This window comes from Myodes glareolus, chromosome 7 (assembly GCF_982192425.1).
Source record: "Myodes glareolus chromosome 7, mMyoGla1.1, whole genome shotgun sequence".
Classification (NCBI taxonomy): Eukaryota; Metazoa; Chordata; class Mammalia; order Rodentia; family Cricetidae; genus Myodes; species Myodes glareolus.
Genome location: NC_142032.1, coordinates 88,896,184 through 88,919,715, shown reverse-complemented (window position 1 = coordinate 88,919,715; position 23,532 = coordinate 88,896,184). Strand labels below are relative to the sequence as shown.

The following is a 23,532-nucleotide window of genomic DNA, read 5'->3' as shown; positions in this document are numbered from 1 at the left end:
GTGGCTTTGCAAAATGAAGGGAATGCTCACCAGTGGCTCAGCGTCTCCTGCTCTAGGTTTTGGTTTAATTTTTTTTTTAATTCTCAAGTTATATTTGCTTTATGCAGATAGCTGAAGAGAGTCCTTTAGCTTGTTTCAGCTACAGGCTCCCATGGCAGCTGGCATGACTTCTGTGCTTCTCTATTTTAATGACCGGGAAGTGGCAGAGAGCACGGAATATTCCACTTATCTGTACGCCATGTGTAGCTCAGGAGGGCTCGTGTGCCGGTGAGCCCAGGTGAACAGCGACATTTAAGCTTGAACTAGAGACCGCTGGGTATGAAATAAGACAATAAGCGGTTTTGGCTTCCTAGGCCTTCAGGGGAACCAGCGTCTGGCAACAGCAGAGGCCCGTGGAGGACACAGAGACTGCTGAAAGCCGGTAAACTAAATAATTCACACAGCTCAGCAGCTTCTGGCTTCACCCAGCCCTCGTTCCTACCACAGACTATGTGGAATGAAGCACCAACCAAGGCAAAGAAAAGCTTATAAACAAGACACTACTCAATCCATCTTCCCAATTCTCCGAGCCTTGCCGATTGCTACAGTCCTCCAGGTCTCTGCCAGACTACTTTAAAATCTAGCCTTCTGGTTTGTATTCCTCCTTTTCATGTTCGAATACTTTAACCTCCACAGAAATACCATTTTCTGACTTTAGACAGAGTGCACTGTCACACATTGACTTCTGACCAGGCCGCTCCTGTGTCTGCACGTGTCCAGTGCTCCACCCATACCCATGGCCATAGACGAATCTCAACCTCCAGAGCAGCAGGCAAGTTTGTCTCTCGGTATGGCTCCAGTGCCCTCTCTTGCCCTCTACTCAAAGCATGGGCTTTTTGTTTTGTTTTCGTGTTTGATTTTTTAGTAGTGGAGTGTACTACCTCTAGTTCACACATACTGGTTCCATGCTACAGATCCCAGCTATGGCACGTCCACCTTGCAATCACTCCCTGACGACCCATTTTAAGGACTGTTCATCCTAGGAAAGTCTGACATGCTTGCCACGTTTGGCTAAGCGTTCTAGGTTCTAATAGTCTGTGCCTTATGTCTACCTCTGACCTGATGCTTACCCTAACTCACCCTTAACCCCAGTTACATGTGCCCACCTTCACCAAATGCAGTGAATGCATGATGTCCTATCCACAGCTCACCCCAGGGACGAGCACAACCAGCCATAAAGTAAATGCTGAAGCATGTACTGAGACAGCAGGAATAGCAGCTATCTCCACAGTAGGGATGTGAGAGGCATGTCTGTTGTTTCCCTGGTATCCGGGAATTTCTGTAGTTGGACTGTAACTATGGCCCCATTTGATTTCTTATATCTTGTCAAGTGCCTGGTAAGAATGGTTGTGATGGAAAAAACATACACTAATGGTGGTTTGAAGGTCACAATACACTGTCATTAATCCTTTGCTATTTCTATTGACTTGCCACACTAAGCAGTTCCCATCTGCTACCTCACCACTTCCTGGACAACCTTGGCAGAAGGGTAAGAGGGTTTGAACTTCTTGGGAGTATTAAGTCTGAATGCTGTTGCCAGTGCCGTGGCGTGGGTATAAATAGGTAAATGGATGCATGTATGACCTCATAAAACCACACAATGAAGCCTTCCTGAATAGCATAAAATTAGGGTAAGACATCCTCATGAAATCAGAGAACATGTACATAAAGGGGATAATAAGAGCACTTAATACACACCTATTGTTTCATGGGAAGAAAATGAGAAGTCAAATGACGCCTGGGTCTCAGTAAATGACTCACTGGCAGCTCTGATGTGACTGCCCAAAGGTCACATGCTTGCCATCAACATGAACTTCACGGCCCCTTTCTCTTCTGTGTTTCATTTTATTTCATTTGTTCTAGGGAGTCGTCTTCTTTGACAGTAGAAAGGGAGAATGCAGTTTATGGGTATAGAAAAAACTAACTTTGTTTTCAAAGTTAGGGTATGTAACGGGTGTGAGAAAGAGGTGGCTCAAGGGCTCAGAGTTGAGACTCCAACTACAAAAGCCATCAAATATCTCCATCCTGAAACTTAGAGTTATTTCTCTAGTCTATAATTTCACCTGCCTATATAAGAGGGTTAACAGTTTCTACTTTGCAACATTTTGCAGAGGAGAAATGGGAACACAGGTAAATTTCCAGCACAGGGCCTGGAGCCCGGAGAACCTGCAGCAGCGCTGGGGGAGGGGGCAGAAGTGTTCACACTAGCTCTGCAAGGGCAGAACAAGTGACCTCACTAGCATCTGACTTCTTTCTGAGCTCTCTTCATATCTGGTTGATGTGTTCTAGATTTCATGCCCTGTTCTTTAGATGGTTAAAAATAAACTCATGGGTTAACTGGAGGGAGTGGGCACAATTTACTCCTTAACAGAATAAAGCTCCAAAGCCAAACATATTTCCAGAGGGTCTATGTGATGCAAACTAAAACAAAGTGAATGTTCACAAAGTCTGACCAAGGTCATTCCACACCTCCTGTTTCCCCTGACACCAGGTTCCAGTGGGAGACCTGCCACCAAACCAGGCTGATGGGCCAGAAAAGGGAGAAACTTTTTTTTTCTTTTTCTTTTCTCTTATTTTCTTTTGAGAAATGTCTCAGGTCACCTGGCTTTAAACATACTATGTAGCTGGAGATGACCTTAAACAGCCAATCCTGCTGCTTTAATCCTGGGATCACAGGTATACACCACTACTACCCACAGTGTTATGAAGCTGGAGAGATTGGACCCTGGGCTTCCTGTGTTCCAGGTGGGCACTCAACCATCTGAGCTCCACCCCCAGTGCTGGAAGACAGTGTTTTCATATGAACTTAGACATCAGTTTTTTCATGAAGGACCCTGGTATAGGATTTCCTTCTGTTTGTGTATTGCTTTCATTGGTTAATGAATAAAGAAACTGCCTTGGCCTAGTTGATAGGGCAGAACTTAGGTAGGCGGGGAAGACAGAACTGAATGCTGGGAGGAAGAAAGCAAAATCAGAGATGCCATGGATCAGCGGCCAGAGGCAGCCATGTTGAATTTTACCTGGTAAGCCACTGCCACATGGCGATATATAGATTAATAGAAATGGGCTAAACTAAGGTGTGTAAAAGTTAGTCAATAAGAAGTTAGAGGTAATGGCCAAGCAGTGTCTTAATTAATACAGTTTTTGGGTGGTTATTTCGGTAGCTGGGTGGCCAGGATGAACAAGTGGGCCCTCTCCTTGCAACAGGACCCAATGGAGTGAGAAAGGATTGGGGTTATTAGTTGTAAAACTAATAAACAGAGGAGAAGGCCCTGGGGCTTCTTCACAGTTGCTCTTCTACCTCCCACTCTAAGTGATTGTGACCATCAGTCCAGAGCCATGCTTTACTTTGTCCCCAAGTAGGACCCATCTTCCTGCAGAACAAGGAATGGATACTATGATTTCTCTGCCATGAAAGTAAGCCTATATTATATTTACTCGAGATACTGCATTGTAGTTCAGTTAGTTTTTGTGACTGAATCCTGGATGTGCCTGCAGACAACACTGATATGTTACTGTGTGTGCTTCTGGTACCATGATCTAATGTGGAGCAGCATGTGTCGGAAGTTTAAGTGTACACTGGACAAAAGCATTGGAGAATTCGCTCTCCTAAGTGAGGGATCCATGTCCAAAACTGACTTGTCACTCAGGCAGATGGGTTTGTTCACATCTCAGAAGAGAGGAGACCACTACACTAGCTGTTTCCGGTAGATCCCCATGGAAACCCATCCAATGCCTGCTCATTTTCTTCTGACTCAACAGGACTGAGGAGGAGTTAGGGGGCCAGCTGAGCTCTACGCTCCCCTATGCTTCCCCTTACTCTCAATCTCTTGGATCTGTGCCATGCTTTAACAATTGAAGGGTAATGCCCGTCTAGCTGATGACAAAGGTCAAATTCCTCACCCTGGCACTCAAAGTCCTCTGCGGCAGGGAGCCCAGCTACTTCCGGAGGCATTCAAGTCAGCAAACCTGAATGGAGTACAGACATGAGCGAAGCCTTGTTGGCCCAGAGGAGGACACAGGTGAGGACGACTCCATTCTCCTGGAGCTTCCCGCCAGCTTTATTGTCTGGGTCTGCTTTTATGGTTCTGTCAGCTGAGCACCCCTGCTTTCTGTTTGTCCACCCTAGGCGTCCTCCCAGCAATGCCCTCAGATCTAGAGTCTGTGCTGTGCACAGCACTGCAGCTTCCCCTCTAACCGGCGCTTCTCTCTCCCCAAAGACAGCCTTGAATATGGAACATGGTGGGCTGCTTTGCCTGCTGAGGAGCTGCCATGAGACGCCAGCTATATGAGTAGCTGTGTGAGGAACAATGTAGCAAACATTTTTAATTCCTTTCTTACACATGGCGAGTGGAGAAAACCCCAAGTCAATAAAGTCTTAAATGAATTTGTATTCTTTGACATGGACTGCCATGTCAAAGATCATAGTCTTAGACAATAGTAAAATATAGGATGAGGAAAAAATGAGGAAGTCAATAACAGAAAAGTGGAGAGGTCTTTATAGGTGCTGGTGCTTTAAAAAATAAAAACAAACAAACAAACAAACCAGAGTTCCAAACTTGAGGAGAAGGAGAGTAAGTTAGGCTAAAAGGTTAGTTTCAAGTTCAATCCTGACATTAAGCAAGGAAATTTTCAAGAGCATTCAGGCTGACCTTATGTCTTTTGAATCCCATCAACCTAAGCTTGAGCTGAATGCTACATCCTCATATGGAAAGTCAAATGGCTCTTGCTGTCAGAAGAGGAGGATTATGGTTCAGGGACTTAGACAAAGATCACACGTCAAGAGCTACACAGACCGCGCATACATGTTAGATAGACCTCTGTGCTCACGCTCACTCTAGTAGACTGGTTTACGTGAAGTCGTCAGGCCCGTGGCTGAGAAAGCAGTCCCACAGGGGTGTGTGCTGGCTGCTCCTGTCTTGGGTCTGATTTTCATGGTAGGAGGTAGCAATCCTTGTCATTTGTTTGTTGTAGAGTTGTGGCTCACTGTGGTAGAAACAATGCAGATGGCATCTCTCCCTTGGGATCAGGGCATTCTGTCTGAAGACTATTGCGCAAGCTCTCACACACACGTGTGTGTGTGTGTGTGTGTGTGTGTGTGTGTGTGTGTATGATTGCACACATTGTCGCTGACAGATCTTTACAGAGCAATCTACATAGAAACCACCCACTGGGTGGGACTCAGTTCCTCACAGGCGGATGGGTGCTTGACTCTTTAAGACCAGCAACTATGGGAAGCAGACTGAGCTCCCCTTATGAAGTATTGGGATGCAGCTACACAAAACCCTTGACATTTCACTCTCTTGCCCCATCAGGCCCATCTATCACTTGAAGAGTTCAATGGAAATTGTTTTCTCCCAACATTAAAAGTTATTTGGGAGCTTTTAAGACACGGCAAATATATTTCTGTAGGAGAAGTTTATTTGCTTGTTTAAGAGCCCTGCACTTTATATATAGAGCTGATATAAACTGGTGCACAGGAGCCTCTAAAACGGTTTATATCCACAGTAAAATACATTTTTGTGATACTCATACAACAGTTAGCCCAGAGCCGAGGGCTCCATGAACCCTGCTGATCCCCCTGCCAGTGCGGCTCCTACTCCTCCCTAGCACATCTCAGGCCTCCCTCATGCTTGGCCTGCCTCAGACACCTGCTACGAGGTCCTCACAGTTCTTCTACCTAGGCTCTCTAAGACGCCTGAGCGTGTTGCTTCAGGCAGCCCGTGAGGGCGAGACACTAGGCCTGAAGCACAGCGCTGGCCACCACAGCTTCTGATTCACTAGAGTCTCTTCTGCTGTTAGGTCTGTTTCTTCACTCGGCATTCCTGGCACACGGTCTAGGAGCTGGATACCCTTCTGAGAAGAGACACATCAGATCTGGCATATGTCTACCCAGAAAACCATTTATCTAAAAGATTACATTAGAATGGGGGTATAACCCAGTGGTAGATCACTTGCCTAGCACGGGCAAGGTTCAATGTTCAGTTCTCACTACTACAAGAAGAAACCAACAAACACATGGCAAGATCACATGGTCCCTAATTGATACTTGCTATATTCCAGCAGTGTCAAGGGTAAATGAGTCCAATTACAAGGCAGTAAAATTAGAGAGTTAAAGAAACCAACAGCCCTGTCACTAGAAACCATCTAAATGATATCAGTACTTCTTAATCTCTGGGTCACTAGCCGCACAGGATCATTTAGCCAAACATAGAGTTGTGAAGAGGGCAGCAACTGTAAAGGCCCCTGAACACACAGTGACTCAAGCACATGATGGACCAGAAGTGTTTCTGGAAGCATCCACCTGTGTTGGTTCGGGTATGCTCATTGCAGCCTCGGCTCTGAACACAGACTATCTGTTCAACACTGTACTGGGCATACAACTCCAACAGCAGAGAGAAAGCTGCCTTCCCTCCTCTGGTCAGGCCTGAGATTACAGCATGCTGTGAATCACAGTGTTTTCCCTGTGCTCACAATCTTACGTTCGCACAGAGACATAATGGCTTTACAATAGGAAACGAAGATTTCTATTATCTCTCTACCATCATCTGTCAACATATTAGCATCAATCAAACAGAGTGTCAACAAATTGTATTGCATTAGAACTTTCAGTTTTAAAAATTGCCATTTGAGATGCTGATTTCAGTTTCATAAAAATCACTGAATTAAATTTTTGCTTGGGATTAGGACAATTTCCAGCAATTTCTGAAATGGGTCTAAACACACTTCTGACACTTTGTACTACCTATTTAGATAGGGGGGATGTCTCAGCATTGATAACTATAAAATCCAAGTGTCAATCAACTCTGAAAAGTACTGAAGGTGCCCTGCCTCCTGGAGCATCAAATATATAGCCAACCTCTAATTCCGCCTATAAAAATTAACAAGCAAGTGTGCTTTTGTCTTAAATAAATGAAAAATTAGATTTATACCAAGGAATTGTTTTAAAGTATATTTCTTTATTACTTATTATGAGTAAATATTTGATTCATGTACCTCTTTTATATACCTATATGGGTAAGGAGGAAAGTTCAGAGCCCTGCCCCGCATCAACCTCTTGACTCAGGCTGGAGAAACTGTGCAGAGAAAATGACTACTAGAAGGGAACAATGGATGCAAGTCCTCCAGCTCTCGAGCAGATGTGATAGATGGGGGAGGGTGGCATCTAGTGTGGTCCCAAGTCTTAGTCTGTCAGAGTCTAGAAGTCAGACTGGATCCTTTGGACAGAAGTTAAAGGAAACAGACATACATTGGTCTAGAAATTATCAACAGAAAAGCACAGTGCATCTTTCATGAACAAGCCAGTTTACCACTCTGGATCATCTGAACAAAGCAAAGCCTCCCCTTTTCAGGGACCAGAGAGAGGACTGCTAAGCTGAAGCTGCAGGTGTCAGGACCTCTGTCTTTTGTCTCAGACCTGAGGATCTGGTGTTGAAAGGTAAAGCAATGTACTCTGGTGGGCTTGCTTCAATGACCCTCACACTCCAAGGCATAAGCAGCCATAGCATCTGAATACCAGTTTCTTCTGCTGCCTCCAGTGAGTTCTGCATCATGGGAGCAAACCTCTTTTTCCTGAAGGGGTAAGAATGCAGAGAGGCCAAAAGAAAGCAGAAAGTGTGGGGGATTTCAGAGTATGGCCGAGGGGAAGGGAGACCGCTGTGAGGGTATGCTCACTATCTGAGCCCAGGGGAAGGGGTATCTGCTAAGAGGACATGCATGCACATTAACTGAGTCCAGGGGAAGGGGGCGCCCAGAGAGGGCATGCACACTAACTGACAGATTTTGAAGGAAAAGAAAAAAATACTGCAGTCTTCCATTTCTTAAAGCAGAGAGCTCTAAGCTGGTGATAAATAAAACTGACCTAAGATAGAAGACTCTGAGGTTCAAAGAGGAGGAGGACCGGGAGGAAGAGTGGGGAGTGTTTCTGGAAGCATCTACCTGTGTTATGGTAGGCTCAATGATGATGGGAAAGAAAAGGAGTTGCTTTAAGGAAGAAAACTCTTGTTGTGATCCAGTTCACCCCTTCTGAAGCTAAGGAGAGCTGCTGAGAGCCATGCACCTACATAGGGAGTCCCTGGAATGGAAATATCCATTCTCATCAGATTCAGCCGAGTACCTAACACACAGTTCAGCATACTGGTATAATTCCAATGCAGGTTCCCAAAATCAGCTGGAGACACTCATCTCCAGGAGCCTGTCCCTATGGGACAGATGCTCCCTGCAGGACAGGTGCTCCCTGCAGGACAGATGCTCCCTGCAGGACAGGTGCTCCCTGCAGGACAGATGCTCCCTGCAGGACAGGTGCTCCCTGCAGGACAGGTGCTCCCTGCAGGACAGGTGCTCCCTGCAGGACAGATGCTCCCTGCAGGACAGATGCTCCCTGCAGGACAGGTGCTCCCTGCAGGACAGGTGCCTATTCCACTGCTCCTCACATCAGAACGAGGGGCCGATCCCTCCAGGTAGGACATAGGAGCTGAAGTTGAAGGTGAAAGCAAGAAAAGTCAGGTTTCCTTACACAAACCCACTGCAAAGCAGTGCAAAACCACAGGTTCAAAAGGAAAACTGAGAAAAAGAAAAGAGAGAAACAGATGGGGGAGGGGAGGGAGAGAAGGAGGGAGGGATGAAAGAGGAGGAGAAGGAGAGGGAGGGGAGGAGGAAGGGCGATGGAGAGAGTGTGTACAGGGGAGGAGAGGCTCATCTGTGGCAGGTGACAAATACTTCTGAAGCGCTGCTTTCATTAATAAGCAGAGAAGCTCAAAGAACACGAAAACTCACTTCAGCACGTGGCAGAAAGATATCCTCAAAGGCATTGTTCTCTTATTCCTCTGAAAGTGAAAACCTAAATGGATCTGACTGAGCTTCCTGTGGATATATCATTTTCCTCACTGGAAACAGACTCTGTTTTCTGAAGACCATTACAACAACCGTGGGATTGGAAAGAAACACAGAGATAATCAAATCCAACATGCCTCTTTTAGAAGATAAAGATACTTATGCTGGGGGCATCAGTCGCTTGTTTCTAGCCATTGAGCAAAAGAGCTTTTATCCAAACCTCCCAATAATCAAGTCAGAGCCCTTTCCATTACACAATGCAACTTTGAAATCACAGGATTGGGGTAGGAAGTAAACTCTTGCCTACAAAGAGCCCAGAGAGGGGAAACACCACTCAGAAAGTCTACGAACAGTTCAACAGCTGTTTGTCATTTTAACACAAGGTCACAAACCCAACTAATCAAGTCTTCACATTCTTACAAGTCCTGGAGGGAAGTTAAAATGTTGTGTGGACTTGCTACAAGTTAAGTCTTCATCGGCTTCTAAACATAACAGGACCTTAACCACGCTTCCTAAGTCCCCAGCGCCAGTGAAGTCGCAGCTTTATAAATATCACGGTGAAGAAGAAATGCTGTCTTGTCACATTCAAGCCAAATAACAGCTGGACTTTAAAAATAAAATTTTGAAGACATTTGCCTTTTATATTTCTAATTTCTGTTTTCCTTGCTTATGGTTTGTCATTTGATTTTGATGAGTGGTTAATACACGTGCACAGCTGCCTCTTTGGGTGACCTTTTCTCTGCCGCCTCCAGGCCCAGGGCTGTGAAACAGGCCTCCACGCTGCTCACTGAGAAATGCCATCCTCTGTACGGCTGGCAGACAGTCCTAAGAGGATGGCTGGGACAGGACCTGTCTTCTGGCTGACTTCCTTTTGTACTTAAGAAGCCCCACAGGACGAGACGTGCAAGGAGGGTACAACCCTTTGAGGCTGGAGGGAGCTGGGAGATGATTGAACATGGATGGAAGGAGGTGATCTCCCTAGCTGGAGGCATAGCTCACCTTTCAGCTTGGCCTTCCTAAAAAGCTTGCTTTCTGGGTACTTGGTAGAGCATCACAAAATCTTCCTCTTAGAGTTTTGTTCTCAATGATGAAAAGTTACCGCTTGGCACAGATTTCCCTTTGACTCTTGCATTCCTTCACTAGATCATAATCTCTAGCTGCTGAAGGGCATCACTATTTTAATTTCACATGGTTTACCCAGGGTCTAGTGCAAGGGACTGGCGCGCTGTAGGCACTCAAGAAATGTTGGCTGAGTGTTTGGTTTGTTGGACCGCACGGGCTTAGTGGCTGAGTAAATACACTTGGCTGTCGTTACTCTGACGCTCCAGCCCCTTTCCAGTCTTCATGCCGAGGGGAACATGAACAAGCAGAGTAGATACTGTTCTGTGTACCTGCTGACTATCCTGACTTTAATAGGAACTGTAACTCCAACAGGATTTGCAATCAATTCAGGCTTGAACAGACGCCAGGAGCCAGCCTGGAGTCAGCAGAAGGCTGCTCCCCACAAAGGCCTGCGCGGCTATCCATATTAGTGCAGGTAACTCGACTCCATTCATGAACTCAGAGTCCCCCAGAGGCACATGAGGTCTCAATGGCAACTCTGGGCAGGCTTCTGAAGGGAGGTTTTCACACGCTCTGTAAGCTCCTAGGCCACTACAGCCTGTCTACTGTTACACTCATCAGCATGCTGCTCCGTGTGATGGGGTAACATGAGAGCTGATGTGTGGCATGATCAGCTATATTTAGGGGAGAGGAAATGGGCCTTACTGAGGAAGGTCACAAGAAGTCTGTTCAGAAAAATGAAGGCACTACAATTATCTGACTATACAGAGGTTTAATACACAAGTGAGAACTTGAATCCTCCATCCATTTTAGCTCATCATTACTGGCATTGTCGCCTACACCACATTATTTATTTTTTTAACCTCAATCTTTTAACCTGGAAAATGGGAAAAATACCAGCCAGGTGTTATGGAATATAGATAGCATTTGGGAGACTGATGTAGAAACATCATGTGTTTGAGGCCAGCCTGGGCTACATAATAAGACCCTATATAATGATGATGATGATGATGATGATGATGATGATGATGACTTATTCAAAGAGTATGTAAAGATTGTATGAGAAAGGCTATAAAATAACAGATCCTCTAGCATACGAGCACTGGATAGATATTTATTTAAAAATGTCATTGGGAAAATGTACTTGAAGCTATACAGTGTGGGTACTGAGAAAAATTTCTATAATCCTTCTGCAGATTTTTCTCTGTTGTTAAGGTTTTTATCTTTTTAGAATGGCCAGTAGTTCCATTCACACAATCTCATCAACTTGATTAGCAGTGCTACTGAGAGGCAGCTCACTATATTTACAGTTAATACATAGTTAAGGAATCAAATGAAAGTGCTGGTAGAGCCAGGGTCAGGGGACAGGGCTTTGTAACTCCTGGTTCATAGCCAAATGAACGGACTGAATTCCCCCAAAGTGGTGGAGACTGCTTGGCTCACTACAGACAGCCAGAGACTTAGGCACTCCACAGTACAACTTCACAAGGAGACTGACACGGGCCTGATCTGAAATACTGCTTTGCAGACCACTAGGCCAGCTGCTATGTCTGTGTTGCAGTCAAACTATTAACCATGTCAATCATTTGGATTCCGTGGCTGAGTAGACTGAAGAATCTTAACCCTTGCCAGTGGAAGCCTGCTGGTCTATGTGCCTATGCCAGCGTCGGTGTGCCCCTGATACACACCCGTTATCTCTCACTTTCTACCACCTTCCTTTTCCTCTTTTTTCCTTCTACTTGTCTATCACACAAGCACACACAATTACACACACCATTCAGCATTGATGTTGACTCTCTGCACCTTTGCAGCACTATCCTTAAGACTTAGTATCTCCATCTGACATGGAAGCAGTGTCTTCCGGAGATCCGAGGCCTTGCTGTTGTCTGACACCAGCCAGCTCTCAGTATTCATACCAGCAATTTCCAAACTGTCTGGGGAGACTCTGTTCAGATGTTGCTGAGAACTCTCTTTGTGTGTGTTTAAGGGATCAGGGTCCTGTAAGAAACTCTGCCAGTAAAAAGGTAACTAGTAAGATTTTTCCCTTAAGCTAAAGTAGGACTTTCAGTAGGATCTGAGATTGGTAAAGGATTCTGTTACTCTTAAGAGAACAAATTAATCTTCCCTGACTGGTGGGATGGATTCTGCCAAAGAAACAGCTAACGGGAAAGCCAGTCTCCACTCTGTGATGACACAGTAAATAACCAGGCCACATTACTAGCAAAGTGCTGACCTAACCTATAAATTGTACCCGGCCTCTGGGGAACAATTTCTGCTGACGGCTGCTTGGTACATTTAAGACAAACAAACAAAAAGGAAGCAATGAAGACGGGCATTGACAGAGCTGCAGGTAGACATCCTGAGAGTGAGGCTGCCCTTTCCAACAAATACTGAACAGGCTTCCGCCATGGTTAGTGCACAGTCCCCAAGCCAGGCCTTTCCTAAGCCACCAGTAGGTTTCTGCTGAATCTGTTTGTTAGTCCCAAAGGGTTTGACTGCACCTAGGAATTACTTGATCTAGGTTTTGTTTTTTTTTTTTTAAAAGAAGTCCTCTTTGCATGTTTCTTCTTTTTCTCGGTAAAGCTCTAGCGAGGTGGGAGACACTTAAGGATCTGTTAAGGCGAATGTAGTTGGATTTCTCACTACAACTTTGAAGTAACATTGTGAGGTACTTGGATTGCTGTGTGTTCACTAGTAGAGAGTCCAGCAGCGTCTCAAAGTCCTCAGCCTTAATACATACGGAGGATCAACGTTTCTGTTCTCTTCCGGAGAATCCAGATAGTGACTCTCAAGAACGGTCACGAGGATTCCATGCCTAACTCAGACCCACCTTGAGAAACCCAAGCCAGGAAAAGGCCACTCACCCTCTGCGTCTTCCGGCCGAGTGAGATCGATGACGCCTGGGCCCAGCTTCCCATCTTCACCTGACTTCCCTGTTAACTGGGGCCCCAAGTTCTCAAAGCGTGTTCTTTCCTAGGAGAAAGAATAGTCAGAGGCTTACTCTAGTTTCGCAGCAGCCATTTGCCTCCTCCCCGTTTCCCTTTTGTGTAGTCGGCAAAGCACGGCCTTATGAACACCATGTCTGACCACTTGGGCTCTGGAGACCACTGCAGGCTGAAATGTCACTGACAAAACCAGCAATGTCTAGAAGGCCAGACCTAGAAGGAAGCAGAGTCCGTGGCAGGGAACCTGCCAGCACTGCTCTGCCTGTCCAGCCCTAATGTGTTGGATTCGCTTCTGGAATCTACAAGGAATGCAATAGGGAGAGGGAGCTGGTGCAAAACTTAAGAATGTCCTTACTAAATGGAAGAGCAATCTTTCCATGTAGAGATCACGATTTTTGTCAGTATTCCTGAAAAAAGGATACATTAGAATGTTATGTGCCAGTATTCCAGAGGCAAACGTGTCAACCTTGTTTGAGTGGACATTGGCATTGTTCCTTTTCTTGAAGCAAATCTTTCAACTGTGAGTTCCTAGGAACTGAAGGGTGTGAGTCTTACCTTGTAAAGAAGTCAGAGAGGTTCAATAGCCCTGCTGCTTTAGAAAGGAATCCCAAAGGTGTTTGCTTATTCACCAGTTCTTCAAAGAGCAGAAGTTTGAGACAACCCCTCTCAGATCAGTGGCAGGGGCTCACTGGCCGTGCTAATACGATGGTGTGATCTGCCCAAGGCCAGCACTGGGACCCCATTCTCACCTCCCATCTCTGTGCTTAGGCTCCAGACTCAGGCTTGGCTTTGTGTTATCCTTATGAATGAATGAAGCCTTGTTGTTTGTTACTATGAAGCGATATTAAATGTCATGTCAGCTTGAATGTACAGACATGAAATAGCAGCTTGCAGCTCCGGGAATGGTTTCTGCATGTTACACTAATGCATTATGCAGCAGTAGAGTGCTGATTGCTGCGCAGTCTATTGTTCAGTGACCTAGTTCTGCACAGAGCATGTTCGGCATCTGATGGAAACATGCCGAGCGTTCTGTTCTGTAAGATGTTTAGAAACTTGGAAATATTCGGAAGAAGCAAACATACAATTACTTGATAGAGGATGTGCCTCATTTGTACAGCCTCACTGCGTTTGTGCTTTCTAATACGATTATTTTTGAATATCATTATATTTCTATAATTAATTCCCATCAGTCAAATTGTTGCAGTAAATCTTCCATCTCCCCTTCATCAGAGACGGCGTTGAAATCTTCGTTGGAAGAAAACACAGCGTAAACTGTGCTTTAATCTAGCACTGCTTCTAGGAAAGCTTTGCAACAAAACACAGTTAACTAGCTATCATTTCTTCAACTGGGTAGCACTAACCAACTAGCTAGTTTCAACAATTAACTAGCCATCATTTCTTCAATTGGGTAGCACTAACTGGCTAGTTTCCACAGCGGAGTGTGGGGAAATTTCAGAAATACGACCCGTATAAAAGACAGACTGAAAATCAAAACCAAAGTGAATGTGGTTCCCTAATACCTCCTCATGTGAAAACATGGCTGCTCGGGAACAAATTAACCCAGATGCAGCACAGAACACAACGCTACCGCAGCCATGAGCTGTGTGGGAGCTTCACACGTGGTCAGGGAAGGACAGCTGCTTTCTATCAGCCCCGGTCTATTTTTGAGTAGCACTGTGGGTTATGGCAGTGTGAAGAAAGTCAGAGAAGCAAGCACACTGCAAAGCCACATTCAACCTTTGTCTCTGGCCAGGTCTCTCTGTCGTATTTGCATGTGAATGCCTGTTACAGGGCCAGAGGCCTCCCCTCCCACCCAACTTTCAGGGCAGGTGGGGCAGGCAACTTCTCTAAAAGACAATGCTGTGCAACCTATCAGTGTGCATATTCTAAGGCTCGTTCTAGTCATCCATTCTCTTTGATTTTACTGGGAAACATTCTCAATTTAAAAAAAAAAAGTTCCTGGGAGAATGTTAGTATTTTTTTTTTAACAGGGAAGGGGAAGCAGGAGGATTACATGCCTTGCTTTGTAAGAACCCCAAGACAACAAAGCTTACACGATGATCATCTCTTTTCTTTTCTAAAAGTGAAGCGCACTCACAATGCAGTAGTAGCAGCTTGTTTTTAATCATAACAAAAACATCCAGGACGCTCCACAACACATTCACCGTGCCTTTGAAGTCAGACAATTTTTCTGACTTCATTGAAAAAAAAAGAGTCTTGTGCAAAGACGCTTTCCCTGTAAAATATCAATATTTGACAGCATAGAAGACCAGGAAGAGCATCCTATGAAATTCTGGTTAAATAGGCAGGAAATGAATCAATGATAAAAAGTGTTGGGGGCAGTGGGTTGCATTTTCAATTTGATAATATTAAGCACTGTGTTTGAGATTAAAGCAGGGCCCTGCAAAGCCAAGCCCTTTCATATAAATTTCCTCCCAGTCTCCCAGAAGATTTCCTTCTTTTCTTCAAAGAATAGCGCAGAATATTTATTTGCCAGCCACAGAACCCTAAGACAAGAGGGCCTGGTGCCTACCGGTTAGGTCTGTGCAGCTGAGCTAGGCACAGCTTTACCAGTGTGGTAGACAGGAGCCTTAGTGTAAGAAGCTGAGTTTCTGGCTGTTAAACACCAACAGGTTTGTCACTATGAGAGACACAGACAGTGGAGGGCAGGTCCCAAGCAACCCATCCCCACCTCTTGAACTATCCCTCCCAAGGCACACAGCTCCCAAGTAGGGTGATGCAGAGATAAGAACAAAATTCCTCAGTGTGAACTTGACCCTGTGTCCCACTCTTGAAATCCCCGTCTTTCACGTTGGTAGTGAAATGCATACTCACTGTGCTGCCCCATGAGCAGGCTCTCGCTTGTGCATTGTCGGTCACAAACATGCAGGCAACATGAAAGTTACCGGAAAAAATGTAAAAGTCAGCTCTACAGCGTTGTAGTGACTGTTGGCTCTCTAAGTGCTTTGAAATTATGATGTATGAGGTAGATGTTGCATATTAAATAAAGATATTTAAATGATAAAGCCCCCGTTGGTGGGAGCTGGTGAATGTTAGATGTTACAAGCCACAAGACCGTAGCATCCATCACATCCATGTGTTATCGAAATCAATGGCGGGGCGGCCTCACCGCTGACAGACAGACTCTGATTATTATCCCTTCTTTCCAGAGCCAGTGAGCAAACCACTCATATCCTCTGGCATTATTTTTAACTTTGCATTAAATTAGCAACTTTTCCCTCCCTACCGTGGCAAGATTGATCAGCTACATCTTGGCACCAGTGGAGAGAGAATGAATTTGGGGGTAAATAAAAGACCAGAGGTTTGTTCTCATTTAAGCGAGGAAATCAGTTGCCTCTTCCTGGCAACAAATGTGAAACTGTGATCTGGGGAAGGAACAGTGATGAAACAGTCAGCACACAATAATGGCTTTTCTTTGCACTTAGATAAAAGCTGAATTTTTGATGTGCACAGTATATTTTAATAAAATTTTATATACTGTGTTTTATACACTTATTGGCTATTCCATAATAATGTGTGTGCTCACAGTAAAATTGCTCTTAAATTTATGTGTGTTATTTATACGTTCCCACGTAACAATGCTTTTTGTTGTAAAAAATATTCTGTTTATTAATGTAACTTTACAACCACTGCATCCAAGATCCGTGGTAAATTAATGACATTTTTATTATTTTATAGTGTCATTAAATTTTTACTGATCACTCCATCAAACAGAGGCAGTAAAGGCCATGATGTGAACTGGGACACTTAGATCAGGCAGCAGGAAGACAGCCGTGGAGTCTGAAGAAAACTGCTGGCAATAAATGATATTTATACTATCTTTAAGCATGTGAGACTACTTGGATAAGTTTGGCAAAACCGTTTCAGTAGTAGAGCGGATGGTGTACTTAAATAATAGTTTGCTTGCCAGTGAGACAAGCCACTCTCAAACCATATGCAAGATGACGGATGGTAGCCGTCTCCAGAAAACTAATACACGAAATGCAAGTTTGTCCCTCACCTTCCCTCTGGGTCACTGGGGTGGCCAGCCCGTATTGTGCTTCAAGTCCTTTCCAGGTGGCCCCCTTTCTGCAGCCGGAAAGGGGAAAGTGGTACATGCTCAGAGGAGCTTTTGTTTGTTACTTCACAAATGGATATATTCCATTCTAGACCTGTCTAGATAATGGTACCATATACTTTACTCTTGTGGTCTAAAAGAGAGGCACTTTACCAATCTTTATTCAAAAGCCCATTTGTGCAGATTGTCTGAGTGTGGTGTCATTCATAGTAGCCACAAAGCAAACAGATGGGCACAGGGTGGTGGGGACTGTTACCCATATTGTAGTTTAAAGAGGTGAAAATTATCTTGGGTTATTTTTACACATAAAATACATTATAATTGGGATTTGCTCAACATCGGCTTTCCTAAATAAACTTAAATGTATGTTATTAACTAATTGCCAAATATTCTATTTGTGTATATATGAGGTAGTAAATAGAAATTTCTGTGCCCATATAATTGTGGAATTAGTAGCACCAATCTCTTGCAAGGGGAATATGACATGATTCTTTTTTATGTAAATAAGAATTTTGTTGTTACATAGCCAAATGAGCATTTAAATATTTAGAATGTTTAAAAACCTTTCAGATTTGCAATAAAGGTTCACATCACAGCTCGTCAGTCATGTTATTGTGCCCTCCCAAAGCACAGGTATCACAGAATTCTGAAATGCTGTCTACCCTTGAAGTTTCAGCTATGCCTAGCTATTGGGCACTTCCTAAATGAAGTCTTTGTTTTCATCCCAGTTCTAAGCTTCGATCTTTTCTGGACATCTGATTTCACTTATATTGGACTGGTTCTTCATTCCAGGAACACACTGTCCTACAATAATAGAACCACCACCCTTTACCCAGCATCCCCCCGTCCTGCATTTGCACCAGTGCCTACTGGCTAGTAGTTCATGTCTCACTTCCTTCTTCACCCTTGTCTATCCAGGCACCTGGGATGGCTGACTCTCTTCCACAGAGCTTTTTGTCTTCCCATCAAGCACCTCATATCACCTTTACCCTGGCAGAAGCCATGTGGCCTGCAGCTTCCAGTGGCTGCCATAACCTCCTGGCTGGTCTGGGCCCTGGTCATTGTCTTCTCTGGTCTCTGTCCACACTGCATCCTCAACTTGTGCAATTCCAGTGTCAAGGTCAGAACATTCTGTTACCTCCTGTTTCCCACTGCATTTTAACCAAACCCTGACTTGCAAGGTACTTCATTCACTGCCCATGTGCCTTTTCAAATCAAATGCTGCACAATTCCCCAACTAGTCATCTTCTACTAGGGTGAACAGTGGCTCATCTGTGACAACACCATAATCCTGCCTTCCTCTTAGCCTCTGGGACATGCTTCTTCTCTGTCTTCCTGTCGAGTCCTGTTCATATTGAAAAACCCACAGTTCTTCTGAATTCTGGTTCCTGTCTAATTGGCCCACTTTCCGCTCTGCCCAAATTCTAAGTCTTGACTACATAATTAGCTCCTGGTTTTCATGGCACTGAGTTCAACAATCAGGGTTTGGTTCATGTACATTGCTAGATCTCTGGCATCAAGATCAAAAGAGTTTATAAGTCAGGGATTATATCTTAGGCCTTACTATAGAGCCTATGCAGGTCCTATCCACGTTTACAAGGACCTGTGGTCTCACGAGACCACACAAGGGGGTGTCTAGAAGTAGCAAGAACCACAGTTTCACAGCATTCCTAATTCGGAAATGAGATGCTTAGATTCAGCCCACTCCACCCTTTACTGGTGAGAGCTCCTTGAACAAAAGAACCTAAACAAAGCTGGATAAGAACCTCAAATATTCCTACAGGAGGGGGATAAACAATTTTTAAAAAACAGAAACATGCATTTGATTATATAGCTTAACATCAATCTAACTTGGAATTTCTGTAGGTAAACACAGGCATTTTTGCAAAATCTTTGTCAAATTCTGGTAACAGAAGACATTCTCTACCAAAGGCACTTGACTTATAAAGCAGTACACATTTCAGAATAAATGGTTTTATTTTATTTTGTTTTGTAAGCAGAACAATACAGGATAAAGTGATTCTCTGGCCCATGATGACCTGCTTTGGACATAATTGTCTGCGACCGTTCTCAGAAGACATTCTCAACTACACACATAGTCCTATTAAGTAGCCATACACATCCTTTTAATTTATATCCTGTAGTTTATAATCAGTAATTTACTGATAAAAAATGTTTGTTAATGATCAGCACACATGCTCGGTGAGTAAGGACACTCACTGCTCTTGCAGAGGATTGGAATTTGGTTCCCAGCACCTACATGGGGCAGCTCACACCACTGCCTGTAACTCTAGTTCCAGGGGATCTGCCTGTGGCTACTGTGTGGAACATAAACTCACACAGGCATGCAAACCTATGCACATACTAAAAATGTAGGCTTGACGCATAAAAGGTGACTTTCTGGAGGAAGTTGCCCTAGAAGCATGGATGTATTAAAGATAGTAAAGCGTCTGGCTCGGAAAAAATGAAGCTCATTATTGAACTCTCTAGTCCAGTACTATGGTGTTAGCCAACATTCTTACTTTTTATAGCTCCTAATGTATCCTTAACATCTGTATTGTACTGGTTAGTATTTGCTCCAGACCACAAAGACACCTATTGGAAGACAAGTGAGAAGGGGGTCACATGCTGACCAGATTGATATAATGGAAGTCTCTCCAATGAGAATTTCCACCAAGTTGGTCAGGATGTGGCCCTCTGTCCTCTTATTTCTAAAGAGAAATTAAACTGAGATTAAAATGGCTTTGCTTAATGTTCATTCTACTACCTTTCATCAGAAATGGACATCTTTTTGTTTTGTTCTGTTTTTGTTTTTCTAGACAGGGTTTCTTTGTGTAGTCCTGGCTGTCTTGGACCTTTCTCTGTAGAGCAGGCTGGCCTCCAGCTCAGAGATCCACCTGCCTCTGCCTCTTCTGAGAGCTGGGATTAAAGGCGTGTGCCACCACTACCTGGCAGAAATGGACACATTTTTAACCAAACAGAATTGCTAATGGTAGACTGCTAAGTAGGGTAAGAGGAACATTCCAGAAGAGCTGAGGCTGTAAGGAGGGCTGCTATGGGAAGCCCTGCATATAATTAGAGTAAGGTGGATCTCCCATTTCCCAACAGGGGCCCAAACTGATCAGAAAAGCATTCTATTGACTTATACATCCTAATTTGCATTTATTTGTCTTTTAATAATTAAATATATATGTAAAATAATTAAATTTGATTTCATTGCTTTTGTAAAAAAAATTAAAAATTAATTTTATTTTGTGTAAAAGTGAAACTAAAATAGAAGAAGAATGGGAAGCTATTTTGGCAGGATTTAGCTACTGGATTGCCTAATCTGTTGTAAAACACATAAGGCAGACATTATATCTTTAGAGCAAACTGAGAAGCCACATGGACAGACCCATAAGTCAGCCATAATATGCGTCCTCTACGGTCTTGGTGACAGCAGAAAAGGGAGTGTGACAGATTCCACTTGGGACTGGTGAAAAAGTCAACACAAGATTTTGTCAAGAAGAAATGCTTTAGTTGGCCTGATTGCAATGTCATCAGGAAGAGAATGGCATGTTAGGAAAAAGTTTAACATATGAGAGTCCAAAGGGCTTTGAAATCCTACATTCAGAAAACTCAAAAGAGTTGTATCTGAACCTAAGATTCCAACTGAGCAGGGCATGAAGCTGACCGGGGAGGGAGAGTCAGGGAACCTCTGAGTGCTTAAAAATGGATGTGAGATCTGACTATCACATGACTTCTGGAACAAAGGCCTAACTTTAGTTCTGGGATGCTTAGTCAAGGCAAAAGGAATGCACTCTGGTTGTCTAGGTCAGCAACTGATGCAGGAGAATACATGGTTTTAGATCAGGGAGCTGTTAATGTTTAGCATGGAATATTTAGCAATAATGTCTGTAACTGTTATGATATTTTATTTTTCCTTCTTTCCTTCTCCCTTGCCGTTCTGCAAAGTGTCTACAAATATGATCTCTCATTTAGTCATTTATCTGACAAGTTATTTTACTAATCTACACCCTCCTAATTTCTCTCTCTCTCTCTGGGAAGCATTCGTACGTATAACCTTTTAATTTATCACCGCAACCCCATGGCACCAGCATTTCCTTAGCAATTTAAGTATTGGGAAAAGACACACAATAACCAAATTTTAGATTTATAATCCTGAATTTACCTCAGTACAAATACCTACCTAAATTGTAATTTATGTCTTACTATTGATTTCTAAGGATGGCCATAGATGTAGCCCAGTCCAATGAGGTTGTTACAGTCAGTGCTACTACACTCAGACTGTGCATATTAAGGAGTTTGTACACAAAGTGTATAAACTGAAGAAAGACCATGTGAGAGCAAGAAAGGCAGATATAGAAACCAAGGATGGAGGCCTCAGAAGAAAACAACCCCACTGGCATCTAGACCGAAGATTTCCAGCTTCTAAGATTGAGACAAATTTCAACCTTTTGGGCCACTCGATCTGTGATAAATAAAAAACTGTTAGGATGACAGCTTTAGTTTCTTACTTCATAAAAGTTTTCTTGTCACTGATCAAAATTTATCACATAATCAAAAAGTAAAGTTTAGAAAGGCCATTAGTTTTAGCAATGATCCTTCAATTGTGTTTGCAATCTGAACCAAGTAGCAGTTCTGTGTTGATAATCCTACTATCTATCTGTCTGTCTGTCTGTCTCTCTATCTATCTATCTATCTATCTGCCTGCCACCTATACCTAATTATCATCTAGCTATCTACCATATATCTATCAATCATCTACCAATCACTTACCAGCCATTTACCTACCTACCTATAATCTATCACTTAACTATCATCTATCTATCTATGAATAATTCTTCAAAGAATTTAGCCTTAAAGGGAAGGGAAACTTAAAACAACTCATCAAAAGTTGTCAAAAACCAGAAGAGAAAAACTTGAAAAAAAATCATAATCAATAAGAATGGCACAAGCTGTTCAGATTTCTTGTTGGGGTGCTGGGTTAGTGTTTTTTAACCCCTGGACTGTAGGCTCCCCCTCACTAGCACTGGGCCCCGTAAGCAGAGCAATACCATGCAGCACATGCCTGCTGAAATGAACTTCTGTCGGCAGAGCTTCTTGTGGATGTGTTTTATGGGGCTTTCAAAGACATTCTCAAATGATGTATGACAAGCTTCCCCCAGGATGTGAAGGGTGCACTAAGCCAGAAGAGTTCTGTCTCTAAATCCTGGCAACAGCAGGGTCCCATGCATCTCCTGCAACATGCTCAGACTCATGTCACCAACCATCACTTGACAAGTGACATGGTAGCATTAGTCCTGAAGACAGGAGCTCATTTTAGCCTTGGGAACCGCTGAATTCAATTACGTTTCTCTGGGTGATAGTGCTTACTGAAGTTCTGTAGCTAAACGCTTTCTGTTTTGCTCATATGGTTTTAATATGGCTTTAACCAATTGCAAGGTTATTTATAAGTTTGCGACTCCCAAGTAGACTTATAAAGCACCCAGATTTAAGCAGATCCAGTTGTGTGGCAACCGGAGGCCTGCTTATATGTGGTTTCAACTTTTTATTCCTACACAGAGGCATGTGGCAGATTTGTTCCTGAAAATTCTCCGATTATTCGGTAACAAGTTCACAAAAGGTTCCATTGTAAAACTGCAGAAGCTACTTCGAAAGCTAAAACATGATTTAAAAACAGGGAATTCTATCTCACTTAAGCCACCAATAGCAATAATGTTAGTCTAACATTCCCCATATGAGCAAAGGACATCAACCCAAAACTAACGGCGAGTTAGCGAACATCTTTGTCCGAAATGGTATCTTGGGGATCGTAGGAATTTGATTTCAGACATCTATGTAATTTCCAGTGTGTATTTTCAACACTGTTTGTGGGAACACAGGTACAATTTATTCAAGCTGAAGATATTGAGACTATACAAACCAAGAATAAATATTTTCTTCAAAATTACGCATTCTACTTCAGTTTTAGCAGGCCAACTGATAATTTTGAAGATGTTTCCCCCACAGAAATATAAACACCCGAAAATGGAAAAGCATGAGCATTACCACAATGTATCTGTTTTAATTTATGAGCTGTATAAATACATCGTGTCCCCTAAGAGGTTTTCCTGTAATTTAAAGAAAATGTGTGCTGCAAAAATAGTATATGTTCTTAAGAGAAAAACAGGGGAATGGGGAAGCTGTCACTCCAAAAGGAAACATAACGGCCTCTTCACTCAGAGATCACTGAGGCCAGAGAGGCCAGGAGGCTTGCTTGAAGCCGGTCAGCCCCTGCGAATGTATCCAGTGTCTACCCCAGGACCTCCAGGCTCTCAGCCTCTGCTCCTTTGATTCCACCACTCTGGGCCAACCGTGCTACTCTGTTGGCTTCATCTGTGGAATCAGGGAGTTAGCTTCTCTCTGTGGATTCTTCCAGCTCTGAAACTCTCGGGCCCCGTGATATCCGCCTCTCTAGCGCTCCCAGCTCTCCCGTACACACTTCACTGGGTCACAAAAAGTTCTTAACAATTATCATAGTCTCAAGAAGAGCACTCAAAATTAATCCCTTTGTCAAACATGCCTACCAAGCTG

At 43.6% G+C, this 23,532-nt stretch overlaps 1 protein-coding gene and 1 long non-coding RNA gene across 18 annotated transcripts in view; one reads left to right on the top strand and one right to left on the bottom strand.

Moving 5' to 3' along the window:
- The window catches only part of Sox6 (SRY-box transcription factor 6), a 546,519-nt gene that overhangs the window by 31,095 nt on the left and 491,892 nt on the right, over positions 1 to 23,532 (bottom strand). For all 17 annotated transcript variants that reach the window (XM_085692949.2, XM_085692958.2, XM_085692951.2 and 14 more), the window contains one exon: positions 12,798 to 12,906. In XM_085692949.2, the coding sequence (XP_085549075.1) occupies positions 12,798 to 12,906 (109 nt within the window). The remainder of the gene's footprint in view (positions 1 to 12,797; positions 12,907 to 23,532) is intronic.
- LOC146893432 (uncharacterized) overlaps positions 3,005 to 23,532 on the top strand; it is a 31,717-nt gene continuing 11,189 nt past the window's right edge. The window contains exons 1-2 of the long non-coding RNA XR_015003042.2: positions 3,005 to 3,062; positions 3,802 to 4,061. This is a non-coding gene — a long non-coding RNA (uncharacterized LOC146893432). The remainder of the gene's footprint in view (positions 3,063 to 3,801; positions 4,062 to 23,532) is intronic.